General features: G+C 35.5%; 5 protein-coding genes and 1 long non-coding RNA gene across 6 annotated transcripts; 1 reads left to right on the forward strand and 5 right to left on the reverse strand.

Moving 5' to 3' along the window:
- Positions 1-2414: 2414 nt before the first annotated feature.
- Positions 2415-4715, reverse strand: LOC105435722. The gene is made up of 3 exons (XM_011658048.2): positions 4298-4715; positions 3946-4013; positions 2415-3696 (listed from the first exon to the last, which is right to left on the reverse strand). Exons 1-3 carry the CDS (start codon positions 4445-4447, stop codon positions 3051-3053), a joined length of 864 nt encoding a protein of 287 aa, XP_011656350.1. The 5' UTR covers positions 4448-4715; the 3' UTR covers positions 2415-3050.
- Positions 4716-7487: 2772 nt separating this feature from the next.
- On the reverse strand, positions 7488-9559 carry LOC101221838 (pollen-specific leucine-rich repeat extensin-like protein 3). The gene is given in 2 exon segments (XM_011658050.2): positions 7488-8117; positions 8120-9559. Coding segments are annotated over 2 exon segments (1863 nt in total). The 5' UTR covers positions 9549-9559; the 3' UTR covers positions 7488-7683.
- Positions 9560-10442: 883 nt separating this feature from the next.
- LOC116404783 lies at positions 10443-17454 on the forward strand. The gene is made up of 2 exons (XR_004217858.1): positions 10443-10779; positions 16948-17454. It is a non-coding gene; the product is annotated as an uncharacterized LOC116404783 (long non-coding RNA).
- On the reverse strand, positions 13442-15618 carry LOC116404782 (pollen-specific leucine-rich repeat extensin-like protein 3). Its single transcript, XM_031888242.1, is given in 2 exon segments — positions 13442-14581; positions 14583-15618. Coding segments are annotated over 2 exon segments (2010 nt in total). The 5' UTR covers positions 15453-15618.
- A 395-nt stretch (positions 17455-17849) lies between the features above and the next one.
- On the reverse strand, positions 17850-18722 carry LOC116404739 (uncharacterized mitochondrial protein AtMg00810-like). Its single transcript, XM_031888102.1, has one exon. The coding sequence runs from the start codon at positions 18720-18722 to the stop codon at positions 17850-17852; it is 873 nt and encodes a 290-aa protein (XP_031743962.1).
- Positions 18723-22984: 4262 nt separating this feature from the next.
- Positions 22985-25259, reverse strand: LOC101221370 (pollen-specific leucine-rich repeat extensin-like protein 3). Its single transcript, XM_011658052.2, is given in 2 exon segments — positions 22985-23668; positions 23670-25259. Coding segments are annotated over 2 exon segments (1920 nt in total). The 5' UTR covers positions 25091-25259; the 3' UTR covers positions 22985-23169.
- Between the last annotated feature and the right edge of the window lie 1340 nt (positions 25260-26599).

The raw sequence follows: 26599 nt of genomic DNA on the forward strand, positions 1-26599 counted from the left end.
GAAAACAATTGTTTTTGTTTATCAAATCTAAGTATTGAGAAAACAATAATTCTGACTTTGTCCTTTGTTATAACTATTTGGGCTAAAGTTTGGGTACTCTTTTCGTATATAAATACGATCTAAACCATAGACATAAAACATTGTAATCTAAATGGATCAAAGTGGAAACTTATTAAGAAAAGTAATATAGATATATAAATACAAAAAATCACAATCTAACAATAGAGAAGAGATGTATTTGTGAGAGAGCAATTGTATCATTTAGTCCTATAAAATTTCATAAATTCCTATTTTGTTTCATCTATATTCCATTTAATATGGTGTAGTCCTATAAAAGGAGTCTTGTTGCCCACATTCAAGAGCTTTCTCTAACATTTATCAAATAGTTTCATTTAAATATGGTAAGTTAATTATAAATTATGTTGTATGCTCACTTTTTTTTTTTTTTTTTTTTTGCTTTGATATTTGAACGTCTATTACACACGTTTTCATTACTAGTAGAAGAAAAAAAAAGGTGAACAAGGACAATTAGTGAAATTGATTTAAGGAAGCCATGCTCAAACTATGAGGTATCAAAATAAAATTATGTCCAAGCTAATGAAACATTTTCAATCTATTGTAATTTATAGAGATGAGAATGTAAAAAGAGAATTTATGTAAGTGGCAAGTATTTAATTAAATTGAAAAGGAGCATAAGAATTAAAATGGTAATTTCAGGCGGGAGAAAATAAGAAAAGATGTGAAAAAGAAAAACCACTTTAATTTACAAAAGTGGTTAGAAATTAATAATAAAAGAACAAAAATAGTGTTTCCCTTTTCAATCAAGAGGTTGGAGTTGCCAACTATTAATACTTAAACCACCTATCTTTTAGATAGATAGATATGCATTTCTCTTCATTATTATTATTATTATTATTTGAGTTCACCAATCTCTTTCACTTCAAGCATGCAACTGTTCATGAAAATATGTGTCCTTAAGTACAGCACACCCTTGAAAAAATATATGTATGTTAAAATTAAAATATCTTATAGGATATTGCGTGGGGATAATAGTTATCATAAAGTACAGCTAAATATTACAAATACTATCTATGGTTGCTTTATAATTATTCTACTAAAATCGTCTTTTCATGGGATAACCATATTTCAAACACAATTTTATAATTTTAAAATTCTTACGTATTTACTTATTAAATTTTGACTTTGTTTCTTTTAAAATGTTACAATGTTACTATTTCTTTTATTTTCAACGTTTCTAACTAATTTTCAAATAGAGAGACGGTTTTAAATAACAAATCACTCAAATTGTTTTTCAAAATTAGCAGGCAAAATGGTTAAATGATTTCCTTTTTTTTCTTTTTTGGATTTTTTAAAAAATAAAAGGTTTGACCGACTATTTACACTTCATAAAATAAAAACAATAAAAAAAATTTGTATTATACTTTTTGTATAAATATTTTATTTTTGATAATTTTTTTTAAAAATTTGTATTTACAAAAATAACAAAATATTAAAACTATTTACAAAATATACACAAAACTTTCAACCTTTTAAGTTTTTTTTAAAATTTATTTTGGTTTTGTTTTTTTATTCATAACATTTTTGTTTGTCATTTAGCTATACTTTAAAATAAGTTAGATGTTTTGGTATAGATGAAAAGATCCCATTATTTATAAACTTAAAATTTTAGATTAACTTTTAATTAAATAGTTGTGAAAGGTTGTGTACCTTAATTAATTCTAAATATAAAATTAATTAATAAATGTTGACACTCACGTTAAAAATGTACTAAACAAATTGAAACAAAACTTAAATCTAAACCATAAAATTATCATTTTAAAATTTGAGATTTAAATTGAAATCAAATTCAAAACTTCAAAACTAAGATTTATAACAATTTAAAACTTAACAACTCTAAGTAGAGACTAAATTCAAATCTAAAGATTAAATATATATATATATATATATATATATATATATATATATATATATATATATATATATATATATATATTTTGGATATATTTGTCCCCAAACGATGTATATGAGTTCTTAAACTTCACAAATGTGTCTAATAATATGTACTTGTGGTTTGTCCAAAATTCTAAATAATCTAACAACTCCATAAATATTAGTTTTTGTATACAACTAAATAAAAAGTGAGGAGAGTACATAAAATCTTCTAAAATCTATGACATTTAAAGACACGAGATTAAAACTTTAGAAGCCTAGTAAGTACTTCCCAAAATTAATAACTTATAAGACAAAGAGACATTAAAGTTCAAATAGGAAAATGTAAGCTAAACTCTAAAAATAAATGAAATGAAATCCAAGACCTCTACGATAGACTTGTATACGTATACATATATATATGTGTGTGTATATATATATATATGATGATGATGAAGGTGGAATTTGCTGTCGATGTGGACCCAACAAGGTAAATGTAGGCCCATTCTTTTATTAATATTCATATATGGGAAAAACATCACTTGCCACGTCATCTATTACCACAAGCCCAAAAAAAGCAACCCAAACTCCATTTTTTTAAAAAAAAAAAAAAGAAAGAAAAGAAAGAGTAAAAAAAAATGGGTAGAGAGTAAAATTACGAAAGTAGCCATTAATTTGACTAAACACAATGTCTCGGTCTCCCTAAAACACACCCTATGAAATCTCCTGCTGTCCACGTTCATGAGCTACGCTAAACTCACCGCCCCCCCACGCAAGGCCACAACACAGACAGCATCATCGTGCATTACGCAGAGAATAACAATATCCAAATTAAAAACTTTTTTAAAATAATACTAGTAATAAATTAATATTATTAATATTAATAATAATAATATGTTACACCAAAAAGAAAAAAGAAAAAAGAAAGAAGAAAGAAGAAAGAAGAAAAAGAAAAAATAAAAAAGAAAAACGAGAAATCCTTCACAACCCTAACAAACAATTGTTTCAAACACGAAGAAGAAAAACCATCACAAATAATTTCCCACCACGAAAACCAAAACCCAAAGTCCTAATTCCAAATTCAAATCCAACTTCTTCTTTTACATCAGCGATTTCAATGACCGCGCTTTCACCGGCTTCCTCATCCGTTTTTTCCCGCCCTCGCCCTCACCGTCGCCGTCCTCCTCCTCATCGTCCTCATCGTATTCCACATAATCCAACTCCTCCATGTCAGACGGTGACGGCGTCGTCGCATTGCTCCGAATTCCCGTCGTATTTTCGCTCGATTTCCCACCGTCTTCCTCTCCTCCCCTATCCCGTCGTTTCTTCCCCCACAGCGGCCCGAATCCAGAATAATAATAAAATTCGTACGGATTTGATCCACCCGCCGCTGCATTAACCGCCTTCTTCGAACACCTTGCCGGTCGTATCCGCCGCGATACCGTACCTCCGGTGGCGGATTTTTTCGAAATCGAGCAATTATCGAGAGTAGAGTAATAATTATTCTCGCTAGACCTAAGAAATGAACGGCGGTGGTGGATGTCGGAGCTAAACGAAGAATAATCTTCCTCTTTAAATTGTTTCTTACATTTCAAACTGCTATCGACTAATTTCTCGAATCCGTTTCCATTTTCATCAAAATCTTCACAATAATCCCCATCCTTATCCGCCATTACTTCATTCCCGTTGGTAATAACAATATTATTATTCGATAATTTCCCCGACTCCTCCATCATCGACGAGACGCTGTGATTCATATATATAAATAAAATTTCAAACACCATCTTCAAAATCCACACAGGCAGACAATAACAATCAAACATCCAGAATATCTCTCTCCACAGAAACGATTTCAGATTATCGTATGAGTGTTTAGTTCGTCACCCATTACGCAAGGGAAAGAATCACACACACAAAAAACGAAACAAAGCAAAACAAAAGACCAGAAACAATGCAAAAATAAATATCAGCAAGAAAAGTAACAAGTAAACTCACCTCTCAACAGCTCCGACAGAATCGCCGAAGCTAGCATTTTCATTGAAGCTATCTTCAGCCTCCTCGAGCTGCAAAAATGAAACAAAGAGAAATAGAAATGAAAGTAAGTAAGATTCATTACCCTAATCGCGAGAAGAATGAGGATAATTTTTAGGGTTTTGGAATGAACCCTAAAGTGGAAGGGGAAACGAAGAACCCTAAAAAGAGAGGGAAATAAAGAGAAAAGAGAACAGGTAAATTAATAGCAGATCTAGAAGAAGAAGAAGAGACTGAAGATTTAAAAGAATAAAGAATAAGAAATTTCTCCATTTCTTCATATCTCTCTCTCTCTATATATATATTAAATATAAACCTGGTTCGTGTCGTGTTGGTGAAGAGGAATCACATCCCATGGCGACTGATTCAACTGACAAATGTGCGTCTGAAGAGCTTCAGGAACGGAGGACGACTCCATAGCCGAAAACAACAGTGGCGATAACTTCGCGTTCTTCCGGATCCTCATGACGGAGAAGAAAAAACGAAGAGAGAACAAAAAAGAAAAAAACCAGAAGCAGATTCCAGAACACAAAAGCGAAAACGGCCACAAAAGATTATATAAATTTGTACATAATCCGCTCGAAAATTTTCTGACGAATTTTCTCTTATTTTCTCGGGTGAGAAAAAAAAAAGAAGAAAAACTTGAAGATGGAAAAATCTCTCTCCCTCTCTCCCTCTCTCTTATTCTCTCTCTCTTGTTTTCTTGCAGATCTCACACACAACTCGATAGTCAGGGTTTAACTTTCTGTTGCTTTCTCGGCCCTTCATATGTATTGATATATTAATTTTCACTTCACCATTTTACCCCTTTATTCTCCTCTTATTTACAATGAAAACAAAATTAACAAAGCTGCCGCTATTACACGTCACCTTACTTCTCGTCCTAAACCTTTATTTATTGCTTAAATAATACAGATAATCTTCCATTTCACCCTCTTCAAATTAACCATTTATTTTACTCTCTACAATCTTACCACTACTGAGTTGTGAATATTTGCCTAACATTTGACTTTCTTTTCTTAAATAATACAATTTTTTCTTTTTTTTTTCTTTTTTATAAAACATACATTCAAATCAATCCAAACCAACTCATACCCTGTATTGTTACAAGTTTTAATTTCTTTTACAAAACTTGAGGAGTAGGAGTGATTTTTAATCAAACCTATTATTCTAATGAAATGTGTGTATTTATATATATATAGAGAGAGAGAGTGTGTGTGTGTTAGATACATATGTTATATTATTCTATATGTATTTTGGGAAGAGGGGAATCCTCTGGGGTGGATTCCACAGGAAGATTGTATAAGGATAGTTAATCGGCGTTGGTTGAAGGTGAAAGGCATAAGATAAATAGGAATATGGCATGAGTGGTTGGTAGTGGATAACTCCGGGGGAGATAAATTAGGTGGAAGGGAAGGAGAGAGGAGGGAGGGGTAGTTTAGGAAATATGTTTAGAAAAGTAGTATTTATTTTATATTAATAACAAGAAAATTGAATTCGTGAAACCTAACATTGAGAGAGTAGGGAGCGTGTGAGACACGGGGTTTGGAAAGCGGGTTGGGTAGGAAGGGATGAGGAGTGGCGGACACAATTTGGTCCACAATTAAAAGGGGGTTCCAACCCAAGTAAAAACTATACCATGTTTAAGCCTCTAACCTTCTAACCTTACTATTTTTTTCTCTCCTCCTAATTCTTAATTTTATTTTCTCCTTTTATATATATATTTTTTAATATTATAGAGGGTGCCAAAATTAAGTATCAAGAAATGTATTCAATATTATAAAAGAAAATTAGGCAAAACTATTATCTATAATTTTACTATATTTTGCTATTTTTTTAATGTATTATACTATATTATTTTTTAAAAAATAAAAACTATTTATTTTTATTTTTCATTGTATTTAAATACAAATTTGGTTACGGTTTATAAATTTTGAAATTCAAAATTAGAATTTGTGAGTTTATAATTTCTAAATAGAAAATTAAAAATATTTATTTATTTTTAAATAGCATCTAAAATGAAGTATATAAAACACATTTTTTAATTGATTTGGTTGATTTTTGTTTTTTAATATATAAAGGAAGAACCAAATGCAATTAAATGAACCAAATTGTTGTAGAAGAAAATTAGTAATTAGATTGTTTGGGAAAAAAGAAAAAAGAAAAAAAAAAGGAAATATGTTTAGATGAGTAGGTCCCTGAGGTAGGCAACAAAAATTGACGGTTGTGATGGGGATATAATCATAAGGTGGAGGACACACCATCAAATTTTCAATTCATTATGTTTCCGAAGCAGGTGGGAGTGACGTGGCAACTCCAAGAGTTTTGATTCCAACGTGGCCTATACATTCTATTCTAAAGCATTCATTTCCCATCTAATTTTAATCTTAAATCATCTTTTTCTTTTTTAAATGAAAGTTAATTAATAGTATTCTCAGCTTAAATCATTAATCCATTTAATTAAAAACAAAAATTATACATATAGATTGAAGATTTGGTTAACGATCAAGTATTAAACACTGATATTAAAATTGAATTGGTGGAATAAGAGAAGAGGTCTGAAGTGAGGTTATTTATATTACTGCTCATTTGTGGGGAATCTTTGACAAGGGGCGAAAACTGAACCCAATGCATGGTATTATGTGAGTGAAGAATGATAATGTCAATTGTCTTCAAATTCAGTGTAATTGTTTGACATACTCCATATTTGTCAACAGTTAATTTAATGCAAACCTCGTCACAAGAAACTACATGGTAAAGGTAGGTATTGGTGTGGTGGATGCCGTTTTTGCAATTTCTTTGTAAGGAAAGTTATTTATAAATCATACAAGTTACTTAGTGTTGTTGTGATGATGTACTCCAAATTTTTAAAAATAAGTTTAATGAGTTTTAAAGCATATGAATGGTTTGGGAATGGTTTTTTTTTTTTTGAAAAGGTGAAAACATGAATTGTTTGTTTCATTGTAGAATTGTTGGTTGGGCCTTGGGGATGTAAATTAAAAAGAAGAAGTTAGGATTAATATATGTATATAGGTTTTAGGGGTTTTTACTTCTATAGGGCTCTTCTCTTCTCTTTTTACTGTACTTTCGCTTATGTGATGGACACGTGGTAAAAAATAACACTTTTTAAGATTCTAATTTTGGTTCTTAATTATTTACTACTTTTCTTTCTTTCCTTTTTTTTTTTTTTTTTTAAATTTTATTTCCAAATTCTCCATTATTTTCTCTAATTCATTATTATATTCTCTCCTTTTTTTTTCTTCTTTTTTTAAAAAACATTTCTTAATCAAGTTCCCTCTTTCTCTTTCTTTGACTATATGTTCTTATAGCTCCATCTTCTACATCACATATTTTAAACAACATTTTTAGTATTTATTAGTTATCATATGCTTTCGTTGACCTAATAAATAATTAGTTCTTATAGTTAAATGAAAAACACAAACACACGTACACAACTAAATGATCTATAAGAATATATATACATTAGTTTATAGAGGTAAAGTGGATAAAAATTATCTCTTCATTTCAGTAAAGAAGATCGAAGCTACACTAATGAGAAAAATTTAAGGTGTCAAATGTATTCGACAAAGAAATGATATTTTGAATTTTGATGAAAGAGTAAATAGGGTTACAATCGAACATGATGTAGTGATAAAACTAACGGCTCTCGATAAAACTTTAGATTATTTGAGATGAGACTCCTCAATAACCGGGAAACAACGGTGGAGGCGGTGATGCATATTCGAAGCCAATATTTGGTGGGAGAATCACATCTTCAAATGACGGTGGTGGTGAAGAATCGGGAGGAGGAGGAGATGCAATCGGAGGTGGTGGAGATTGAACTGGTGGCGGTGGGGAGTAAACAGGTGGAGGTGGAGGAGAGTAGACAGGTGGTGGTGGAGAATAGACTGGTGGTGGTGGAGAGTAGACAGGGGGTGGTGGAGAGTGGACGGGGGGTGGTGGAGAGTGAACCGGTGGTGGTGGGGAGTGGACAGGAGGTGGTGGAGAGTAGACAGGGGGTGGTGGGGAGTAAATCGGTGGAGGTGGAGAGTGAACTGGTGGTGGTGGTGAGTGAACAGGAGGTGGAGGTGAGGAGATCGGGGGTGGTGGTGAATGAACAGGGGGTGGAGGAGAGTGGACGGGGGTGGTGGGGAATGAACCGGTGGTGGAGGAGGGGAATAGACTGGTGGTAGGGGAGATTCAGCTGGAGATGAAGTAGGTGTTTCAGTGATAGATGGCGACGATGGAACAGAGGTCTCACTTGGAGATGGTGGAGTCACAACTGGAGGTGGTGGAGACCTATATCTTGGCGATGGAGACTGATCGTATGGATCCTCAAAGGTCGACGGCACACCAGGAGAACTCGACCCACCACCACAATTTCCACAGTCCACTGATTTCTTCAAGACAGTGCTACATTTGTTTGCATCTTTCTGCATAGGTCGATTTGCCAAACAATTTTGACTATCGTCAAAGAGCTTCTCTGATCCTTTAGATGTAGCACATGCCGCATCTTCTCCATCAAAGTAATTAAAGGAGAAAGTGAAGTTAGCCAATTTAGGCAACTTGCAAAGATCACCAGAGACAGAGCCCCTCAGTTCGTTGTTGCTAACGTCCATAATCTCCAAATTTTGGAGGCCAGACAATGATTCTGGCAATTGGCCTATGAAGCCATTGTTGCTAACATCAAAGACTGTGAGATTGACGAGGTTTCCGATCTCAGGTGGAAAACAACCACTGAGCTTGTTACCGATGAAGAGAATTTGGTTGAGGTTAGACATTTGGCCAATGGTGCTAGGAATGCAGCCATGGAATTCGTTGTTGGCGAAGGAGACAACAGAGACGGTGGAGTTTCCAATGGTTTCAGGAATTAAAGAATTGAATCTATTGTTGTTCAAGAAGATGGCGTCAAACTCGTTGGTGAAAAGTGTGGAGGGGATTTCTCCTTCGAAGTCATTGTACCTGAGATCGAGGTACTTCGCACTCGACCATTCGAGGACAACAAGTGGAAAGTGACCAACGAAGCGGTTGTTGCTGACATCAAACTCAAACATAAGTACAAGCTTTGAGAAACTAGAAGGAATGATCCCACAAAACCTGTTAGAGTTAATATGGAAGAGAGCCAAATCGGTCAAAAGCCCGAGTTCCGGAGGCAAGTACCCTGCAATGTCACCGTCATTCAAATCAATGCCAGCCACAACCTCAATTTTTGGGTCATCAAGCGCTGGAGCACAGAAGACACCGTTGTAAGAACAAACATTGGCGCCAACCCAATTGACGGTCATGTTTTTTGGGTCGGAATAAACAGCTAATTTCCACGCTTGAAGAGCTACATAAGCTTTCTTCAACCTCTCATTTGGAAAAGTGTCAGGAATGTCAAGTTCATATTTGAAGTCATCGGGGAGTTGATCGTGTTCTTTTAGAGTCAATAGTTGACGTTGAGTAATATATGAAACTTCGGCTTGGGAGACAGAGAGAGTGAGAGATGGGAGAGAGATAAAGAGGAAAAGAAGAAGAAGAAGAAGAAAGCAGGCATGGTTAGCTTGCTTTCTATGAAGAGAAGCCATGGTGAAATGGGTTGTCGCTGTGTTGGACTATGGGATCCCAAAGTTTCCCTTTTTAAACCCAATTTCTTTAACCCTTTTTCTCGTTTGCAAATGATTTTTGTGGATTGAGATTCTATTTCGCCTTTCTTCCAAATCAAAATCCTATTTTTTTGGATTATGTTTGGTTGTGGTCTTTCCAATATTTTCTTTTTTCTTTCTTTAGGATATAACTTCGTCAATTGGATTAAAATGACAAACATCGCTGGACTTCATTGAGAGAATTTCTCTTTTTCTTTTGATTCCCACTAATATCATTCTTACTTTACATAACAAAATTTGCTTCATAAACATTCAGATAATATAAAAATACAACAATGTATAACCCTATATAACTCATATTTTATGTCTAATACATCCTTAATAAATACCAAATTTTACTATCTTTTCATTCAATAATATTCATCTTCCAAGTAAGTTTACTAAAAAAAACAAACTCCAAATGTTACGTAAACCATTCACTGGGAAGGAAAAAAAATTAAACATATCAATTACTAGTAATAAACACATGAGACTAAATAGGTTTATAGTATAAATATATAAATTTCTTCATGATTATTTTAAACATGACAAAATTAGAGATGAAAGTCTTGATATGAAGGGTCAAATTATTTAATTTATCACAAATGTATATTTGATGTTGAAATATATATTTGGGGTGTATAAATTTGAATTCATAATGGTTAGGTATAATTGAGTTGCTAATTATTATAAATGAGAAAAAGAAAAATACGAATGAAATTATAAAAGCAATGTCTCGTCCCTATTTGTGGAAGGCAGAAGACTCGTTGGATGAAAAATGAAATCAACGCCTATAAATAGGACACGTAATGAATAGCGTGAATTCCAAAAACTTTCTTACAAAACCTATCGTTTTCACTTGCCGCCGTTTCACCCATTTATGTATTTCATTTCCTATCGCCTATCCAACAACCGCCGTCTTTCTTCCACCGGAAAAAAAGCATCCTGAAGGCTGAAACCTACTCTACCCGCCGATTCATTACTTTACCTATTGCATTTTATGACCACTTCCTAAATTTTAAATTCGGTTCATCTGCTATTTACTGAAACATCCTGCCATCCCATCTAATCCTGTTTTGGTGGAGTAATCTAGCTCGATCGGGTTGAATTAGTGCTCTATTTTCAAGATTTCGAGTTGAGATGGATACATTTACTTGCCCATTTATCCTCGCAGGTTCTTTCGTTCTTCATTGATCTGATGATGTGTTGTTTAAGTTAATTTGGTATTTTATTTTGTGATTTGATCGAGCGGTGAAGTAACTTTTGAGGAATTCCTAAAATAAGATAAAGATAAAGTGATGCTTTTGGTTCTGACTGTTTGTCAATGGAAGATTCTCAAATTGTTGTTCTGCTGCCGAGAGCTTTTTCCATGTCAAAATTCAGTACTCAATTGAGAAAGAAACTCATATTCCTTTTTTTCTTTCTTTCTTTCTTTTAATTTTTGAAAATATTCTCTATCCTTTTCAAGTTATTACTTCTCAATTTCTCCCAATTTCTTTGAACATCAAGTGCCTCTCAATTTTCTTAACGTCAAGGTTTAGATTTATAGAACTTCTACTCAATTCAATGGATGGATTGCAACTCATCTTCTAACACCAAATATTCTGGTTAATTATATATTTTTTAAAACAAAATGAAACGCTTTGTTTCGTTTTTGTTTTGTTTTTATCATATCAATTACCTAAACTATGCAACTCAATGGTGGGTAATTTCGAAATTATTTGCAATCTCCAGCTTTTTTTTCTTTTTTCTTTTTGAACTCTTTCCTCTTCTTCACCACACGGCAATTTTACCGATCAGTTCAACTCCAATTGATTTTTTTTTCCTGTTAGTGTGTATCAAAACTATAAGAGTCAAAGCTGTCAAAAGGCAAAAATTCATGATCAAGAAAAAGGGCCATATGGAAGTGGAGATTGAGAAAGGAATCCAGAAAAAAACGACCCAAAAAGATTAGAGAGAAACCAAGGAGAAAAAGAACAAAGAACGTTTAGGAAATGAAAATGTAGGAAAAAAGAAGTGAAATTGAGATTTGGATGAACGAAAAAGTGAAGAAGAAGAAGAAGAAAATTAAAGAAAACTGAGAGAGAGGAGATGGACGAATTAGGAAGAAGAAGAAAGAGAACAATTTTTCTTTTTCTAAGGAGAAAACTCCACATAACACCATAGAAAAGAGCCCACATGGAAGGGGTTGCAGGTGCTGGGTGACACCCTCCAACACCAAGTTTTATGCATTATTTTTTACGGTGGATTGTTAAGATCAGTTCATAACTTGTTCGATTCCATAATTTCTCCTAACTCACAACTCTTAGCTGTTTATTAAGTTTAAGATTATTGCTATTTTCTATGCCAAAGTCAGTCTCATTAACAAGTCGTCCCAAGTTCAACTTTAGATTCTATCTAAGCTCATTTATTAATCTGATTGAAATATATAGCTTGATAATACCATGCCTTTATTATAGGTATTCAACCACCAACTCAAACATGCATATGTATGATTTTTTATATAGATAATGTTACGTATAAAATTTGGTAACATCTCTTTCAAGGGACGAACCCTTAATTCTTTCTAGTTATAAGGTACGAAAAGAATAACAAGCTATATGTTTGTCTTGTCTGCCTATGGTAGCTTTATTATAAAATTTTGGATGTATCGATCTATTCAAGGTACAAGTGGTTACAAACAAACATTAAATTGGTATATAATTCTTCAATGTATAATAAATGCATGAAAAAAAAGAGAGAAAGAAAAACTAAGGAAATACTTGCATTTACCTTTCTTAAAATAAAATTTCTCATTTTAGAGAATATGAAAAAAAATTTAATTAAATGGAAGTAGTAATTAATATAGTGAACAATCCATCGATTCATGTGACTTCATGTTAGATGTATAATAACAATTATTTCATTATATATATATAATTGACAAATTAATTACTCAAACAATTTCTCTCTTAACACTGATAGAGTTTTTTTCTGAGAAAACTACAATTTTATAACATTTAAATATTTCTTTTCATGTAACTTAACTTTTAAAAGTCAATGGTAATTAAATTAAAATTATATAGTATCTATTTATTATATGGTAAAAAAATTAGTATTTAAAAAATAACAAGATCTACAAAATTTAGTGCTATTTTCTTGACTAATAAATTAAAAAAAAAACTATAACTCAACTTGGTTAAAAGTAGGTTAAGAATTAAAAAGTTTATGGATAGAATCTTACTATCTCTTACAACACTAAAATTTTTTAACTAATTTGAGATCTTTAGTAAACAGTAAAATTTTGTGAAAAAAAAGAAAGTAGATTAAGTTGAAATATGTCATTGAAGAAGGCAACCGTTAAATTTTTCTCCAATGGTTCAAATTTTTTAACTTGTAAGTTATTCTGATATTTGTTTTGTTTAACCTTTAATAACATACATTATGAATTTTTAGTATAAACCACATGAGATGGGGAGGGTTTTCAACTGATTACTTTTAAAACTAAAATAGAAAGACATGTAGCAGTTTGGTAGCATATTTTAAGCAACAATTTTAGTACTCATTAGTTATCATATGGTTATGTTGTGATAACACACTTAATATATGTATACAACTAAAATATATATAAATATATATCTAGACACTTTAGTTCAAATAGTTAAGTGATAAAAATTTCTCTCTTCATTTGAGTAAGAAGATCAAAGCTACACTAATAAGAAAAATTTTAAGATGTCAAATGTATATGACAAAGTTGTAATATTTTGAATTTTTATGTAAGAGTAAATAGGGTTACAAGTATAGTCATGAAACTATTGGCTCTCAATAAAACTTGGGATTATTTGAGATGAGACTCCTTAGTAACCGGGAAACAATGGTGGAGGCGGTGATGCGTATTGGAAGCCGATATTTGGTGGGAGGATCACATCTTCAAATGATGGTGGTGGTGAAGAATCGGGAGGAGGAGGAGGAGGAGATGACGTTGGAGGTGGTGGAGATTGGACTGGTGGTGGTGGAGATTGGACTGGTGGTGGTGGAGAGTAGACAGGTGGCGGTGGAGAGTAAACTGGTGGTGGTGGAGATTGAACCGGTGGAGGTGGAGAGTAGACAGGTGGGGGTGGGGAATGGACTGGGGGTGGTGGAGAGTGGACAGGGGGTGGTGGGGAGTGGACAGGGGGTGGTGGAGAGTGAACCGGTGGAGGTGGAGAGTAAACAGGTGGAGGTGGAGAGTGAATCGGTGGAGGTGGAGAGAAAATCGGTGGTGGTGGTGAGTGAACAGGAGGGGGAGGAGACGAGATCGGTGGTGGTGGTGAGTGAACAGGAGGTGGAGGAGAGGAGACCGGTGGTGGTGGTGAGTGAACTGGAGGAGGTGGGGAGTGAACCGGTGGAGGTGGAGAGTGAACCGGTGGTGGTGGAGAGTGAACTGGTGGTGGAGGAGAGGAAACCGGTGGTGGTGGTGAGTGAACAGGCGGTGGAGGAGAGTGGACGGGGGGTGGTGGGGATGGAGTCGAGGTTGGTGGTGAAGACTCAATTGGAGACGGTGGTGATGATGGAACAGAGGTCTCGCTTGGAGATGGTGGAGTCACAACTGGAGGTGGTGGAGACCTATATCTTGGCAATGGAGACTGATCATATGGATCCTCAAAGGTCGACGGCACACCAGGAGAACTCGACCCACCACCACAACTTCCACAGTCCACTGATTTCTTCAAGACAGTGCTACATTTGTTTGCATCTTTCTGCATAGGTCGATTTGCCAAACAATTTTGACTATCGTCAAAGAGCTTCTCTGATCCTTTAGATGTAGCACATGCCGCATCTTCTCCATTAAAGTAATTAAAGGAGAAGGTGAAGTTAGCCAATTTAGGCAACTTACAAAGGCCTCCAGAGACAGAGCCTCTCAATTCATTGTTGCTAACGTCCATAATCTCTAAATTTTGGAGGCTAGACAAGGATTCCGGCAATTGACCTATGAAGTCATTGTTGCTGACATCAAAGAACTGTGAGATTGACTAGGTTTCCGATCTCAGGTGGGAAACAGCCGCTGAGCTTGTTGCCGAGGAAGAGAATTTGGTTGAGGTTAGACATTTGGCCAATAGTGCTAGGAATGCAACCATGGAATTCGTTGTTCGCGAAGGAGACAACGGAGACGGTGGAGTTTCCGATGGTGTCAGGGATTAGGGAATTGAATCTATTGTTGTTTAGGAAGATGGCATCGAAGTCCTTGGTGAAAAGTGTGGAGGGGATTTCTCCTTCGAAGTCATTGTATCTGAGATCGAGGTACTTCGCACTCGGCCATTCGAGGACAACGAGAGGAAAATGGCCAACGAAGCGGTTGTTGCTGACATCAAACTCAAACATGAGTACAAGGTTGGAGAAGCTAGAAGGAATGATCCCACAGAATCGGTTAGAGTTAATATGGAAGAGAGCCAAATCGGTCAAAAGCCCAAGTTCCGGAGGCAAGTGTCCTGCAATGTCACCATGGTTCAAATCAATGCCAGCCACAACCTCAATTTTTGGGTCATCGAGCGCCGGAGCACAGAAGACGCCGGTGTAAGAACAAACATCGGCGCCTACCCAATTGGCAGTCATGTTTTGTGGGTCGGAATAAACAGCTAATTTCCAGGCTTGAAGGGCTCTATAAGCTTTCTTCAACCTCTCGTTTGGGAAAGTGTCAGGAATGTCGAGTTCGTATTGAAAGTCAAGGGGGAGTTCATCATAGTTTTTGAGAGTCAATAGTTGACGACGAGTAAGATATGAAGCTTCGGCTTCAGAGAGAGAGATAGAGAAAGATGGGAGAGAGAAGAAGAGAAAAAGAATAATAAGAAAGCAAGCATGGTTAGCTTGCTTTCTATGAAGAGAAGCCATGGTGAAATGGGTTGCAGCTGTGTTTGAATTTGGGACCCATTTCCCCCTTTTAAACCCATTCTTCTTTAACCATTTTTGTTTGTTTGTATGGTGATTTGTTTGCAAATTAAATGGTTTTGTGGATTGGGATTCTTTTTCGCCTTCTTTGTTGGATTGTGTTTGGTTGTGGTCTTTCCATTCTCTTCTCTTTGCTTTCTTTAGTATATAACTTCGTCAATTCAATTAAAATTATCACACACACAATACATCATTAATCCACTTTATTTACACAATTTCTTTTTTTTTTTCTTTTTCTTTCCACTCATTTCATTCCTTTATACATCATAAATTTTCATTCAATAAACATTTTCCTAATGTATAATATATAAGTTTCGAAACTTTATATTTTATATCTAGTAAATCCTTAAACTTTAAGTATATGTTTTATAAAGAAATGAACTCGTATTGCAACATAAACCAATCATCATAAAAAAAATAGTAATTTCTAGTCATATTATAAATATATACATTTGTTTTTAATTCTCTTAAACCATGGCCAAATCTGGGTTGAAAGTCTTGATACTAGTGGCCAAATTATTTAGTTTAATTTAAGTATTTGATGTTGAAATATATTTGTGGTGTATAAATTTGAATTATTTCCTTGACATATTTTTTATTGTTTTGAATTCATAATGGTAATTAGGCAAAGAAATAACTTTACATTCAACATGCAGCCCTTCAAGTAATGAAAATAAATATAATATGTGATAACAAAGTTTACACATCTCTTGAATTTATTATTTAACATTTTTTCTCAACAATGAAATAATTGAATTAATATTGTAAAATTTTGTCCATCTCCTAAAAAGAAACTTCACATGGATGATGATAGGCAACAAACATTACAATAAATTATACCCAATGTCGAGTGATCAAGGTTTGGGATCAAATATTCAATTTTAGAAAAGAAAAAATGCTAATTAAATCTGTTGATGGTTTGAAAGATTCTACTCTATTGAGGCGAATGACTTGTTTTTATTCGTCCGCTCATATATTAAGCTGCGACTTAAGGACGTTTCAAAGGAGGCTTAAAGAATATTGGAGTTACACTTACTTTAACCGTACATATATTATAAGCTTATAAACATAATATATTAACATTTAATGATATGAATAATTTGAGTAAATTCTAAACTTTTAGATAGATAATTAAATAACTTTAACAAAGATTGAACAGAAAAGAAGGATTGATATGATGAAAACTATAGGACTAAGTTTCTAAGGATACTATTTGTTTTCCTCGTCTCTTTTTTAATTAAATAAACTACATTTCCTAACTATTTTTCTCTAATTTTTTTATAGTTTAAAATTTAAAAATTTTAAATCACTTAATTTTCTCGTTCTATATATTTTTTCTACGCAGGAGTATTAGCGGCAAAACTGAGTGTAACCTCACCTTATAGTGTTTTGAAGTTAGCTAATCTTTTTTAAATGTTCTGTTTTCGTTTTGTTCTAGAACTCATAATTTGGCAGCGCAGTTGCGAACTACATCGTCGTCTTGGTTCAATGTTATATTTTCTTTCCTGGGGGCTTTAATAAGCCCTTTTCTGCTTTGGATGATGAAAGTCATTGGTGCTTCCAGAGTTGTGATATCGAAGGTTCATAGTCCACTGTTGTTAATGGGAAGCCTTTGTAATGAGTTTTCTCTCGGTTTATATATTATTTCCTCTTAGAAAAACTGGGATGAATGTTAATTTTTTTAAAAAAAACAATTTAAATGTTAAATCATGTTTTTATATATATATATATATAAGTGAAATTAATGGTATTGTCAGGTTAAATGTTTGTATAGCAGACTCAATTTAGGCCATGTGCTTTTAGATTTAATAGTTTATGTTATAGTTTGCAATTTGTAATAGTTTTATTACTTTTAAAATTAAGTATTGAACTTTAATATTATAATAAAATTGAATTGGTGTATGTAATTAATAAAGGAATAAGAGGTCCAATATTGAAAAATTGATGTGATTATTCAATTGTGGAGAATCTCTTAGAAAGGGCGAAAAGGTAATGCATGAGTTATAGGGATCTTCTCTTCTCTTTTTACTATTCTTTCGTTTATGTGATAGACACGTTCTCGAAAATAACACTTTTTAAGATTCTAATTTTGAGTCTTACTTACTTACTACTTTTGCTCTTTTTTAATTTTACTTCCAAATTCTTCATTTTTTTTTCTCTAACTTATTATTATTATTATTATTATTATTATTATTGTGGGAATATTCTTTATTCATAAAATATTCTGTTTTCTACAATCATATCAATTGTTACATAAATAGCTAAATTACCCAAATTAAATAAAGAATGTAATATAATTAGTATAAATTACATAATATACATTAATACCCTCCCTCAAACTCAAGGTGGTAGAGTGACGATCAACTTGAGTTTGGTAAGTAATTGACAGAACCGATTAGATGGCAAAGCTTTGGTGAAGATATCCGCAGGTTGTTCAATAGTAGAAACAGAACGTAAGAGGAGGGTGTTGCTTAAGAGGTGGTGACGAACAAAGTGACAGTCATTTTCAATATGTTTTGTACGTTCATGAAACACATCATTGTGAGCAATCTGAATGGCACTACGATTGTCACAATGGAGGAGGGTAGGACCATGTTGAGGGACACCCATATCAGCAAGGAGCCACCGAAGCCATATAAGTTCAGCTGTAGCATCAGCCAGAGCATGATATTCAGATTCCGTACTTGAGCGAGAGATAACACTTTGTTTCTTACTACGCCATGAGATGAGAGAATCACCTAAGTAAAAACAGTATCCTGTGGTGGATCGTCGATCAGTAGGATCCCTAGCCCAATCAGCATCAGAATATCCATACAACACAAGGGAAGACTGAGAGGAGAACTGGAGACCATGTCCCAAGGTTCCTTTGACATAGCGAAGTATGCGTAGAACATCAGTGAAATGAATTGTTCGAGGAGTAGCCATAAATTGGCTGACAATATGAACAACGTATGCAATATCTGAGCGAGTCACTGTTAGGTATATAAGACTGCCAACAAGTTGCCGATACAAGCTTGCATCATCAAGAGGAACTCCATCAAATGGAGTTAGATGGACATGGGGATCTAACGGTGTTGAAGATGTGTTGGAGTATGTAATTCCTGAGCGAGCTATCAGATCAGATGCATATTTCGCTTGAGATAACAGATAACCATCTGAACGGTGAGAGACTTCAAGACCGAGAAAGTAGTTAAGAGATCCAAGGTCTTTCATCTCAAAATGTTGACCAAGATATTGTTGTAGGTTGGATATGGCATGTGGATCATTACCAGTAATAATCATATCATCAACATAAAGAAGGAGAAGGACAATACCATGGTTTGTCTGTCGTGTAAAAAGAGCATTGTCGTGAGAGCTGGAGGTAAATCCAAGTTGAGTAATGGTGGAGCTAAACGTGGCAAACCAAGCTCGTGAAGCCTGTTTGAGACCGTATAAAGCGCGACGAAGGAGACACACCTTGTTGGGAGGAGGAGAAGTGCCCTGAGGTGGCTTCATATATACTTCTTCAGAGAAGTTGCCGTTAAGAAAGGCATTTTTGACATCCATCTAAAGAAGAGGCCACTGTTTGGCAGCAGCAACAGCTAACAGGCTGCGAACAGATGTCATCCGGGCAACAAGGGCAAATGTTTCTTCATAGTCAATCCCATATTATTGTGAGTACCCTTTGGCAACAAGCCGAGCTTTATAACGTTCAATAGTTCCATCAAAGTGAGTTTTGATTTTGTAAATCCATTTGCAACCAATGGGTCTTTTACCGGGAGGTAAGTCAACATAGTCCCAAGTGTGCGTCTTTTCAAGAGCTTGTAATTCTTCATCAATTGGTTTCTGCCATACTGGGTTAGTACTGGCCTCTTGATAAGAGGTGGGTTCAACAAGAGAAACAATGGTGGAAAAACAATGGTAATCAGTGAGATGAGTGAGAGGTTCTCTTAGCCGGGTAGAGCGACGAAGAGGAGTAGCAGGTGGAGATTCAGGAACATCATCGGAGACAGACGGTGGATCTGGATTCGCAGTAGCAGGTGAAGATTGTGCAATCTCAGTATCCAATGTGGGTTCAGAGAGAGGAAAAAGGTCAACAGATGTATTGGTAAAGAAGGAGTGAGGACTAGAGAAAGAGGTGTGGAAGGAGGACAAGCGAGAGAACATAGTGTGTTCCCAAAAGGTGACATGTCGAGATATCCGGAGTCGGTTGGAAAGAGGGTCCCAACGGTGCCATAGCCAAGGAAACAACAGAGACGGGCACGTGGTTCAAGCTTATTGTGTTCATGAGGATGTAAAAGAACGAAGCAGGCACTACCAAAAACTTTGAGTTTAGAGTAGTCGGGAGAAATACCATATAGTCTTTTGAATGGAGAGGTGTTTTGAAGAACAGAAGAAGGGAGACGATTGATGGTATATACTGATGTAAGGGCAGCTTCACCCCAGAATTTTTCAGGACAAGAGCAGAAAGAAGGAGGGCACGTACTGAGTCAAGAATGTTACGATGTTTTCGCTCAGCACGCCCATTTTGTTGAGAGGTATGAGGGCAAGAGCGCTGAACAATAGTGCCCTGTTGGGAAAGAAAAGAAAGAAGGATGGAATCTTTGTATTCCAAAGCATTATCAGTGCGAAGAATTTTGATGGGAGAGGAAAATTGAGTGCGGATCATGTTAGCAAACTCAATATATGTACGAGACAATTCAGAACGATGTTTTAGAAAGTAAATCCATGTAAAACGAGAGTAGTCATCAATGAATAAGACATAATAGCGATAACCATGAACAGTAGTAGTTGGGGCAAGACCCCAAATATCAGAATGCACTAGATCAAAAGGTTTATCACAATTAGAAATGGATTGAGAAAAAGATAGGGCAGGTTGTTTAGCAAGTTTGCAATTCAAACAATTAAAAGGAACAAACTTAGTAAGATTATTCAAATTGTTAACAGAAATTAAATGACAAAGTTTTTCAGAAGAAGCATGACCAAGACGAAGATGCCACTGATATGTGTTAGAATCAGTGACTGAAGCAGAGATGAAAGAAGGAGATGGAACCCGAAGTGATATGAGCTCAAACAATCTTCCCACTTTGCGACCCGTTCCAATCGTCTGTCCCGTCTGCGGATCCTGAACCTGACAACCATTGGGAGAAAAGGAAACATTTAAGCCAAGATCACATAATTGACCGATAGACACTAGATTAATGGCAGGTTAGGAACACAGTAAGTATGGGAAAGATGTAAACTGGGAGTATCAATGGTACCAGTATGAGAGATGTTCATACAGTTACCATCAGCAGCATAAATAGGAGGTAAAGATTTTGTAGGGCTAGAACTAGACATAAGAGAAAAGTCAGAGGTCATATGATTAGAACAGGTAGAATCAAGAAGCCAACGATTACCTGACGAGACAGCAAGAGCAGAGGATGATGAAATTAGTTGATTCAATAAGCTCTAAAGATCACTTATCTGAATGAGGGATGAATCATCCGAGGTTGCAGCAACAACAGATGAGGGACCAGGTTTGGTAAAGTTTTTCTCTTTTCTGGAAGTGCCAGGAGGTCGGGGTGGTCTAGTAGGGCAGTTATCCAGAATGTGACCATGCTTATGGCAGTACCTGCACTCTGTTTTAGGACAGTTAATAAATTTGTGACCAGAGAGCTTACAATTCTTACAAAACATATTTGAGGCTCTGTTGGGAGTGTATGTGCTGGCAAGGACAGCATCAGATTGTTTAGTAGAATTGATGCCAAGGCGCTTTTCTTCAAACAAAATTTCTTGAATAGCTGCATCCAATGAGGGTAAGGGATTCCGATGTAGTAAAGCAGCTCTAACAGATTCGTATTCTTGGCGTAATCTCATAAGGACTTTAATAAGGCGAAGATGATCTTTGCTGATGCTCGCTTGATCAAGCTGAGTCCAAATGGGTTGAAGAACTGCCAAATATTCATTGACAAACTGACCAATGTCTTGATGCAAATTTACAAGAGTATTGTGCAGTTGATAATAATGGGCTAAACCAATAGATTTGAAGCGTGTAGACAAAAAATCTCATAATTGTTTAGCATCATCAAAAGCATCAAATTGTGCATGTATAGCGGGAATAGAAGTGTTACCAAGCCAGGTGATAATTTGATGATTTTTACTGTTCCAATCTTCGAGGCGTTCAATGAATTTGTTATCTCCTTCCTTGTCCTTGTCTTGTGCAGTTGGTTTGATTATGTCGCCAGTTACAATGCGCCATAGTTTTCTTCCAATGAGAAAACTTTTCATTTGATTTGCCCATGTGATATAATTTGTTCCATCAAGTATTGTACTGATGGGTCTAATGATATGATCTCTCTCCATTCTAAAAAAAATTAGAAGCTCACTTGTACTAGCAACTGAGTGCGCAAGAACCTTAACCACAAGTTTTGTATAAATTGGATTTGCGGCTGAGGTTAACAACGAAGATTTTCGACTAATTTTCAACTGATTCATGGCTGGGATTCGTCAAATTTGGAGTTTGCGATTGGAGTTTGCGACTGGGTGGTTATCTCCACGTCTGAGTCGCGGCTGAGATGCGACGGCGAGGACACGACTCGATTCGAGGGTTTCGCGGCCAGGATTTATCTTCACAGCTGGGTTGTCTGACGCGGACAGAGGTTCACAGCTGTGAACAGAGACGAAAATGAAGACAGACGACTGATCTGAGTAAGGATCTTTACAGTAGAGATCTGGGCGGCGGTGATGATGAGGCTTGGGTGCTTCGCGAATGGAGACAAATCGGAGCAGGAACGTACCCAAACGCGACTGGTTCTTGGGCCGAGGTTGGTTCGAATGGTGCGACGCCGAGGCTGCAACTTCACGGAACGGCGAGCGACTGGTGCGACGCTAAGGCTGCAGCTTCACGGGACGGCGAGCGGCTTGTGCAGAGATCCACCTCACGGTAGAGATGAACCGACAAAGATGGGCGGCGACGGCGGCTTATACAGTAACCCTAGGTTAGAGGCTCTGATACCATGTGGGAATATTCTTTATTCATAAAATATTTTGTTTTCTACAATCAAATCAATTGTTACATAAATAGCTAAATTACCCAAATTAAATAAGGAATGTAATATAATTAGCCTAAATTACATAATATACATTAATTATTATTATTATTATTATTATTATTATTATTATTATTATTATTATTATTATTATATATATATATATATATTTCAAGTATTTCTAATTAATTAAGTCCCCTCACTCTTTCTCTATTTTTTAAGTTCATCTTCTTGATCACATATTTTAAACAACAATTTTAGTAATTAGTTAGGTTGTCATGACACACTCAAATATATATACATATATATATATACATATATATATATACATATATATATATACATATATATACATATATATATATACATATACATCTATATATATAAACAACTAAATGAAATATAAAAATATATATACTTTAATTCAAATAGTTAATTAAAGTGGATAAAAATTTGTCTCTTCATTTCAGTAAGAAGATCGAAGCTACACTAAGAGGATAAGAGGAAAAATTAAAGATGTTAAATGTATGTGACAAAGTAATAATATTTTGAATTTTCATGAAAGAGTAAATAGGATTACAATTGAACAAGATGTAGTCATAAAACTAATGGCTCTCAATAAAACTTCAAATTATTTGAGATGGAACTCCTCAGTAACCGGGAAACAAAGGTGGAGGCGGTGATGCATATTGGAAGCCGATATTTGGTGGGAGGATTACGTCTTCAAATGAGGGTGGTGGTGAAGAATCATGAGAGGGAGGCGGAGGAGGAGATGCAGTTGGAGGTGGTGGAGATTGAACTGGTGGTGGCGGTGGAGAGTACACAGGTGGTGGTGGAGAACGGACTGGTGGGGGTGGAGAGTACACAGGTGGTGGTGGAGAATGGACTGGTGGGGGTGGAGAGTACACAGGTGGTGGTGGAGAATGGACTGGTGGAGGTGGAGAGTACACCGGTGGAGGTGGAGAATGGACCGGTGGGGGTGGAGAGTAAACGGGTGGTGGTGGAGAATGGATCGGTGGAGGTGGAGAATAAACGGGAGGCGGTGGAGAATGGACCGGTGGAGGTGGAGAATGGACTGGTGGGGGTGGAGAGTGGACGGGGGGTGGTGGAGAGTGAACCGGTGGTGGTGGTGAGTGAACAGGGGTGTGGAGGAGAGTTGACAGGGGGTGGTGGGGATGGAGTCGAGATTGGTGGTGAAGACTCAATTGGAGACGGTGGTGATGATGGAACAGAGGTCTCGCTTGGAGATGGTGGAGTCACAACCGGAGGTGGTGGAGACCTATATCTTGGCGATGGAGACTGATCATATGGATCCTCAAAGGTCGACGGCACACCAGGAGAACTCGACCCACCACCACAATTTCCACAGTCCACTGATTTCTTCAAGACAGTGCTACATTTGTTTGCATCTTTCTGCATAGGTCGATTTGCCAAACAATTTTGACTATCGTCAAAGAGCTTCTCTGATCCTTTAGATGTAGCACATGTCGCATCTTCTCCATTAAAGTAATTAAAGGAGAAGGTGAAGTTAGCCAATTTAGGCAACTTACAAAGGCCTCCAGAGACAGAGCCTCTCAATTCATTGTTGCTAACGTCCATAATCTCTAAATTTTGGAGGCTAGACAAGGATTCCGGCAATTGACCTATGAAGTCATTGTTGCTGACGTCAAAGACTGTGAGATTGACTAGGTTTCCGATCTCAGGTGGGAAACAGCCGCTGAGCTTGTTGCCGAGGAAGAGAATTTGGTTGAGGTTAGACATTTGGCCAATGGTGCTTGGAATGCAGCCATGGAATTCGTTGTTGGCAAAAGAGACAACGGAGACGGTAGAGTTTCCAATGGTTTCAGGGATTAGAGAATTGAATCTATTGTTATTTAGGAAGATGGCGTCGAACTCCTTGGTGAAGAGTGTGGAGGGGATTTCTCCTTCAAAGTCATTGTACCTGAGATCGAGGTACTTCGCACTCGGCCATTCGAGGACAACGAGAGGAAAATGGCCAACAAATCGGTTGTTGCTGACATCAAACTCAAACATGAGTACAAGGTTGGAGAAGCTAGAAGGAATGATCCCACAGAACCGGTTAGAGTTAATATGGAAGAGAGCCAAATCGGTCAAAAGCCCAAGTTCCGGAGGCAAGTGCCCTGCAATGTCACCATGGTTCAAATCAATGCCAGCCACAACCTCAATTTTTGGGTCATCGAGCGCCGGAGCACAGAAGACGCCGGTGTAAGAACAAACATCGGCGCCTACCCAATTGGCAGTCATGTTTTGTGGGTCGGAATAAACAGCTAATTTCCACGCTTGAAGGGCTACATAAGCTTTCTTCAACCTCTCGTTTGGGAAAGTGTCAGCAATGTCAAGTTCGTATTGAAAGTCATCGGGGAGTTCATAATGGTTTTTGAGAGTCAATAGTTGACGACGAGTAAGATATGAAGCTTCGGCTTCTGAGAGAGAGACAGAGAAAGAGGGGAGAGAGAAGAAGAGAAAAAGAATAATAAGAAAGCAAGCATGGTGAGCTTGCTTTCTGTGAAGTGAAGCCATGGTGAAATGGGTCGTCGCTGTGTTGAACATAAGACCCCATTTTAGCCTTTTTAAACCCCATTCTCTTGGTCCCTTCCATTAGTTACATGGTTGCAAGTAATTTTGTGGATTGAGATTCTTTTTCGCTTTCTGTCATGTCTATTTCCTATTTTTTTTGGTTTGTGTTTGGTTGTCATCTTTCCATCATTTTTGCTTTCTTTAGGATATAGTTTGTGGGTTAGATTGATTAAAATTAGGAGACAAAGTATAGGCTCTTAATTAATTTAATTATGTTTTTGTCTAAGAGGGATGCTTAAATTATTATACATCTTTGTACTTAAAACATATCCAATTTATTATCTAAACTTTTCATATAATTTGTAAGTTGTTCTTGGTATGCCAATCTAATCAAGGTACTCTTTCTAATTTTTCTAAGTTGACTTGCAACACAAGAATGCATATTTAAGTATACTATAATGTCTAAATTAATCATGAAATGTTTAGTTTAGGTAAGGATACACAATATTACTTAATTATCGCATGGAGTGATGGAATAAAACTATTCTACAAAGTACATTGTATGATAAAATTAGACTAATTTAATTTCTTTAGCGCTTTGCAGCTAGATGTTTCAAGATTAGTACGTAGCGTTCTAATTTAAAGATTTGTATATATATTTAACAAAATGATTTGCACTTTTACTAATTTGTTATTTAAGTTTAGAAACATTTTAGTTTTTGATTTGTAAAATTTCACATTTTAATCCTTAAGGTTTGAGTATAATGTCAACGAGATGGAGTAAGGATAGGATGACTTTCTTTGTCGTCTCAATCACACCACCTTCCATTTTTATTATTCCCCATTTCCACCAATTTTATTGTTTAGTATATTTAAAAGGATTACTTAAATACTTTCTTGAAGAAAGTTTTGAATTGAATAGTTAGTTTTTTTTTTTTGTCATGAATCCTACTCTACAGTTAATTCTTCCTATTAAGATCTTAAGCCTTTTTAATTAAATTACATATAAAGTTATTTAATTATCACTTTAGTAATAACTCAAACATATCGAGTTATTCGTAACGATATTCTTTAAAAAAAAAGTTTACTACCATTCAAATATATGCATATCCTATGAATGTGTGCGGGTGTTTCATATATATATTGACAATAAATGGGACGAGATCGGGATGGAGAAAGCATTTTTGACATTAAAAGAAATTAACAACCTAATTATAGGGTGGCTTCAAAGAAACATAGCAAAAAAATTTATAATAACAGGACTTATGTCATTACATTTTCTTAAATTGCAAAAGTAGCAAATTTAAAAGCATATAACTCTCTAATAATCCTCCGATAGGCGTTTGATAACCATATGATATCATTAATTACTTTTCGTATTTGCAATAAGCAAAAAGTGCCATGAATTGTTTTTTTCTAAATGTTTTTGTCTTAATTATACCTCACGGTTATGAATTCAAAAAATAATTCTCCAATGAAATAATTCAAATCTATACACCCAATTTAAATTCCAACATCAAATATTTGAGATAACTTGACCAA

The sequence above is a fragment of the Cucumis sativus genome, chromosome 6, assembly GCF_000004075.3.
Source record: "Cucumis sativus cultivar 9930 chromosome 6, Cucumber_9930_V3, whole genome shotgun sequence".
NCBI lineage: Eukaryota > Viridiplantae > Streptophyta > Magnoliopsida > Cucurbitales > Cucurbitaceae > Cucumis > Cucumis sativus.